We start from the raw sequence: 6,901 nt of genomic DNA on the forward strand, positions 1-6,901 counted from the left end.
ATCATTTTGTGTAGCACTGTCTTCTGCCCTTTGTTGTAGATCTTTGCTGTAGTTATAACCTTCGCAAGTACTGAAGTTCAGGTGCAGCTCTACAAGGTTTAAACTTATCCAGCTGCGTCTGGTTTAGATCTGGCTGCTGTGCTCAGCTCCTTCCCGCTGCTCCCCTTGAGGTGAACCTGTTGTGCCCCTTTTGCGGGATGCTCTGCTCCTGGACTAGTTGGGTGGATCTACCCTCTACACTCTCTGAAGGGATTGCAGCTGCAGGGTTATGCCTCAGGCCTGTATGGCAGGCCTGAGCTGTGCCTGGAGGGGGCAAGTTGAAGTAGGGGGAAAAGGAAGCTCTCCCACACACTCACTGGACCTGGGCTAAGACTGGGTCCGGGGGTTCCCGGAACACCGCAAAATTCCTCTTCGGGGTGCAGTGTGCGGTGCTGCTGCGGAGTGGTGGGGGGCGGCCCAAGGGCTTGGGATAGGTTCCGGCCCACGCTGTGCCTGGGCTGGGACTGGTCCTGCCAGCACAGTGTAGCCATAAGCTCTCCACACACTTCCCGGACCTGGGCTGGGACTGTGTCTGGATGTTCCTGGAACTCGGCAGAAATTCCTACTCGGCGGGAGGCGTGGGGGACGTACTGCGGAGTGATTGGGGGCGGCCCGAGGGGGTGGTAGAGGGTCGGGCCCACTCTCCGCCTGGGCTGGGACTGGTCCCACAGGCACAGGGTAGCAGGAAGCTCTCCACACACTCACTGGACCTGGGCTGGGACTGAGTCTCTAGAATTGAATCTTGATGCTCAATAATCCAGTGTGAAAAGTTAAGGCAGAATGTTGAATTCTACTAGTAGCAGCTTCTGCCTTATCAGAATTTTTTTTTTTTACTTCCTGAATGAGAGTATAGAAGAGCATTGAGAGCAAAGCACATGGTAAGCAGGGTTTCCCAAACAGATGGAGTGGGGCTTCTCACTGTGCATTTTCCCTTTCTTTCCATTCTTATGAATGATATCCTTGGGAGAAAGAATCGAAAGTTAACTAGTTAATATCTAGTGATTCTTAGGCCAATGCCAGAATGACAATTACGTGAGGTTTGATAAGATACTTCAAATGGTAAAACATCCAGTTATGCATACACGAAAGATATGGCATTGCATGAACGACCTAATTTTAAATCTCATCTTACTCATTAACACTAGGTGGATGTACAAGTTGACATCTTTGTCACTCAGCCATAGCATGTGTGAAATGAGATAGTGACAACTTCTATCTTAGCTATGCATGCATGAATGAAGTAATGTTTGTTAAGTGTTCAATAATCAAAAAATAACTAATATGAAGACTATGCAATGTATAAGTTATTGTAACTGTACTACTATCCCGTTTGGAACTGTCACGTTACTGTTTGTTTCTGAATAAAATTAATAACAAAATAAGTAAATAAAAATTAAAAAAGAAAAGCCAGGTTTAAAATCAAGAGTTAATCTAAGAACATTTTGCAGGTTCAGGCAAAAATTAAATATTTTCAAATTTTCCTATGTGGAAAACTTGTACTATTTGACAATTTGGAACTCTAGGACAATTCAGTAGGTAGAAAATGAATAGCTACCCATGAACACTGGCATGAATTTGAGAAGTTGAATCTGTGGTGCAGATGTTTGCAAGTTACTCCAAGGCAACCCTTGGGTGCATTTATCTAAATGCTGATAAATTACAACTGAGCCTCCAAGGAGTATGAGCTGGGAAAAAAGAAAAGTCCTTCAATGTTTACGTCACATGAATTCCAGGCCCTGAGCACTTCTTCCTGAGTACGTAGAAAATTTTTCTCTGCTATTGAGGCAAACTCAGACTCCACAGATTTCAACACACAGTTTCAGGGAAAACCTACTGTGCTTGCCAGTGGAATCCACAATTTCTACAGAAGACAGAAACTTCAGAATTTTCTTCCAAGGACCATTGTTATCCATGGAAATAGACTAGTGTTTGAAAATAGAATAAAAGAAATTTCACAAGTGCAACTCACCTTGGAATAGGACAGAAGATTCCCCAAAAAAGGCAGAGGTTTTGGACCAGGAATTCCCAAATTCTTAAAACGTCCATGTGTGTGTGTCCCATATCTGAAAAATGAAACAGAAACCCACATCTTGAGTTAGGAACTTTATATACATGTGGGTATACCTGTCACTGAATTAGTAACTTTAACTGTTAAGCCATAAGTGTACCATGTATGTGATCACAAACATCAAACCTGCAAGAATATATTGTACAGGTACCCTGCAAATTATGTGGCCCCACTGTGGGATTACTGTATCAAGTTAGCATATCACAGATGGTGCCATATAATTGGGGATACCTTTTGACTCTTACCTTGGGTAAGTGCTATTTCACTATCCCTCCCACAAGTTATTATTAAATTTTCTTACAATACCTTATGGCTTTCCCACAAAACTACAGACCAATTCCAGAGGCCCCAGTGGTCTTTACAGCTGCAAGCCCAAAGCAGCACGATGGTGGGGAAATATTATGTTATTACTTGTTCCCAGATCGTGCTTTGCCTCAAAGTGAGAAAACAGGAGAAAAAGGCTTCTGTGATTGCAGGTTAGTGGGAGAAGGCACAAGGAATATAAGAAATGCAGGACTGACCAGAGACAAAGAAAGGGGGAAGAAGTGGTATCTGGGAAGATAAGCTGATTTTTTAAAGGCTTCAGCCATATTAGATGACAATCATAATAATTCACCAATTCATACATGGTGCAGAAACTATCACTAAAATACAATAACAGAAATAATTGAAAACATTACTTATTTTTTTTCAATTCCTAATAAGTCTGATTGCTTTTTTGTATTCCTACATTAAAAATGGTATAAAAAAAAGGTTTAATAATTTACAAAGAAATATAGAGGTTTGCAGTTTAATTTAAGTCATCTGCGCCCAAGGGACCTCTTGATTCAAACACAGGCACAGGGTGAGTGAGACCCTTTTCTGCACCCTTGGAATCCTGCTACCCCACAGCACACACCACCCCACCCCCAGCACACCAGCCCAATGAGTGGGAACATCTGCCGTGTTCTTGGGACACCCAGATCCAACCCTAGCCTAGCTCTGGTGAGTATGTGGGAAAGTTTCCTGATACCCTGCCCACGTGGGACCTTTTGGTCCAAACACAGGCCAGGCATGAGTGAGACCCTTTTCTGAGCCCTTGAAACAAACCCACTACAGTGCAACCCCACCCCCATGCCCACCCAGTGAATGAGAACTTCTGCCTCCTTCGCAGGATCCCCAGATCCAACCCTAGCACAGGCCCGGTGAGTGTGCTAAAGAGCTTCCCCTCTCCCCTAGTCTCCCTTGTCCCCTTAGACTCAGCTCAGGCCTGGCATACACGTCTGGAGTGAAACTCTGCAGCTGCAGTCCCTGCAGAGAGAGTAGGGGACAGACACACTCGGTTAGTCCAGGAGAAGATCATCTTGCCAGAGGGGCACAACAGGGTCACTCCCAAGGGCTGCAGCAGGAAGGAGCTGAGCACAACAGACAGACGCAAGCCAGGCACAACTGGATAAATTCAAACCTTGTAGATCTGCACCTGAATTTCAGTAGGTGCTAAGGTTAGAACTGCAGCAAAGATCTACAACAAAGGTCAGAAGACAGGGCTATACAAAATAACAATCAAAAGGAGTAAAATGGAATCTCAGAACCCAAGCCCACCCATAACAAGTGCAGAGGACATGAGCACAGAAAAAATTGGGAATCACACAGTTGAAATCGATGAGTCAAGATCTTCTGAAATAAAGAATCAAATGCAGAAAAGAATAGAGGAACTCACATCAGAAGTAAAAAAAGAAATCTCTCAATCAATACCATCTGCAGTAAGGAATCAAATGCTGAAACACATGGGGGAAACCCAATGCCCACCCAGAACAAGTGAAGAGGACACCAACTCAGCTGAAATGTATGAATTAATAGCGTTGAAAGTAAATAAGCAACAGCAGAGATATAGAAGAACTCAGAGCAGAATTAATTTCTGAAATTAAAAAAACAAATCCTGAATTCATAGCATCTGCAATAAACAATCAAATACAAAAACACATGGAGGAAATCAAAGCTGAAAAAAACACTACACTAAAAAAATTACTAAATGGTTCTCAGTAGAAATTGATTTAAAAAAAATAGAGGAGCTTAGAAAATGAGGAATTCCTTGAATGAGCAATAAAGGAAAGAAATAGATAGCATGAAGCAGAGTCAAAGAGATACAGAGGAACTTAAAATCTCAATCGCAACCTTGCAAAACTGGTTAAGTGAAAGTGAACACAGAGTTTCGGATCTTGAAGACGCTGGTGCAGCTTGTGAAAACGTAAGAAAAGATTTCTTTAAAAAAAAAGCAGGATGCAGGAAAAAAATAATTCATCACTTGCAAGACGATGCAAAGATGAACAATGTGAAACTCACAGGTATCAATGAGAAAGAAGGAGTGAATACAAATGATATTTAAAAAATATATGGGCAGAAAACTTCCCAAATGTGAGCAAACAATCTGACATCCAGGTAACCAAAGCATACAGAACTCCAAGTAACCTCAAACCAATTAAAAACAAACCAAGACATATAATAGTCAAGATCCAAGAAATCCCACAAAAGATTAATATACTGAAAGCCGCTAGAGAAAATAAGCAGATCACATTCAAAGGAAAACAAATCAATTAGAAAAAATTTGGAAGGAATAAAATCTTTTATCTATAATTAAAAAAAAAGAAAACAAATCAGAATTACAGCCACTTCTCTTCACAAAACATGAAGGCAAGAAGAGCATGAAGCAGAGGACTTCAAGTCCTCTATGAAAACAAATTCCAACCAACATCACTATACCCTGAAAAATTCTCTTTGAAGTTTGATGGAGAAGTGAATTACTTCCACAACAAAGATCAACTAAAGAATTTCATTATGATAAAGCTAACCCTACACAGGCTACTGAAAGATGTTCTAGGGAGACAGGAAAATAATCAGAACTCCACAGATGAGAACAGAAGCAAATAACAAAATAGGACAAACAATTAAACACAGGAGAAAAGGAGTAAACAATAGCAGGTAAATAACACTTCAATCATAACTCAGGACAGCTCAATTATAACCTTCAATGTAAATGGACTCAATTCACCAATTAAGAGAAGTAGACTGGTACAGTAGATTAGGAAACAAAATCCCACAATATGCTGTATAAAAGAAACACATTTAACTCATAAAGACATTCATAGTCTGTAAGTCACAGGATGGAAAACAATACTACACGACCCGGCACCTCAGAAAAAAGCAGGGGTAACAATCCTATTCTAAGAAAGTCACAACTTTAAACCAAGAATGGTCAAGCAAAATAAAGAAGGCCACAATATACTGGTTAGGGGAAAGATAATAAAAGAAGAGGTAACACTCATAAATATGTAGGCACCAAACATGCGAGCACCCACTATATAAAACAAATCTTAGTGGACATGAAAAATCTAATATCCAATAACACAATCTAAACAGGAGACCTTAACACCCCATTATCCCCAAAAGATAGGTCAACCAGACAAAAACTTAGGGAAGAAAAAACAGAACTGAACCAGAGCTTGAAACAAATGTACTTCGTGGACATATACAGAGTGTTCCACCCAAACACAGCTGAATACACATTTTTCTCAGTTGTACATGGGTCATTTTATAAAATCAACCACATACTGGTCCATAGGACATGCTTAAGTATATGCAAGAAAACAGAAATTATCACATGCATATTATCTGACCATAGTGCAATGAAACTGGAAATGAATGACAACAGAAACCAGAAAAAAACCCTAAATATATGGAAATTAAACAACACCTTCCTCATCTATCAATGGTCACAGATGAAATTAAACAACAAATTCGACATTATCTACAATTCAATGAAAATTCAAGAACAACTTATCAGAATTTATGGGAAACATTGAAAACACTTCTCAGAGGGAAATTTGTAGCTGTAAACTCACATATTAGGAAAACAGAAAGTGAACTAATAAACACCCTGATGCTGCATCTCCAACTAGAAAAGGAAGAGCAAACCAAACCCAGAGCCCCAAAACGAGAATAAATCATAAAGATTAGAACAGAAATTAATTCAATTGAGAAGAAGAAAACTGTTCAAATAATTAATGAAACAAAAAGCTGGTTTTTTTAAAGATTAAATAAAATCAATAAGCCCCTAGCCTATGTCATCAAAAAGAGGAAAGAAAAAGCCCAAATACTAGCAATAAGGAATGAAAGTGGTGTAATCTCCACCGATCCAGCGGCAATTCAGATTATCAAGAGCAGCTCTGAGAATCGTTACTCTCACCTAATAGAAGACAGAGATGAAACAGACAGATTACTAGAAAGATAAAAATTACCAAAACTGAATCAACAAGATATATCCATGCTCAATAACCCAATAACAGCCAATGAAATATGAGATGTAATTGTAAAAAAAAACCTACCTACAAAGAAAAGTATAGGTCCAGAGGGATTCACAGGTAAATTTTACAAGAAATTTACAAAAGCTGTAGTCCCTATGCTACTCAAGCTCTTCAATGAATCTCAAAAGAAAGCATTCCTCCCAAAATCCTTCTTGGAGGCAAGTATTATACAGATAGCAAAATCAGGGAAATACACAGCTAAAAAAGAGACCTACAGGCCGATCTCCCTCATAAACATAGATGCCAAAATCCTCAATCAAATACTAGCAAGTAGAATACAGCAAATCATCAAGAAGATCATACACCATGACCAAGTAGGATTCATCCCAGGGATGCAAGGATGGTTCAATATTCAAAAATCTATAAATGCAATACACTATATCAATAGAGTGAAAACTGAAAGCCACATGATCATCTAAATTGATGTAGAAAAGACTTTTGACAAAGTCCAACA

The 6,901-nt window shown here is 39.7% G+C and overlaps 1 protein-coding gene across 1 annotated transcript in view; it reads right to left on the minus strand.

The window, feature by feature from the left end:
* The window catches only part of LOC111814851 (cytochrome P450 3A5-like), a gene marked incomplete at its 3' end in the record, with an annotated part of 35,288 nt that overhangs the window by 16,212 nt on the left and 12,175 nt on the right, over positions 1-6,901 (minus strand). Inside the window, exon 2 of the mRNA XM_023708760.1 lies at positions 2,009-2,102. Within this exon, the coding sequence (XP_023564528.1) occupies positions 2,009-2,102 (94 nt within the window). The remainder of the gene's footprint in view (positions 1-2,008; positions 2,103-6,901) is intronic.

The sequence above is a fragment of the Octodon degus genome, unplaced genomic scaffold (assembly GCF_000260255.1).
Source record: "Octodon degus isolate 3935 unplaced genomic scaffold, OctDeg1.0 scaffold00661, whole genome shotgun sequence".
Classification (NCBI taxonomy): Eukaryota; Metazoa; Chordata; class Mammalia; order Rodentia; family Octodontidae; genus Octodon; species Octodon degus.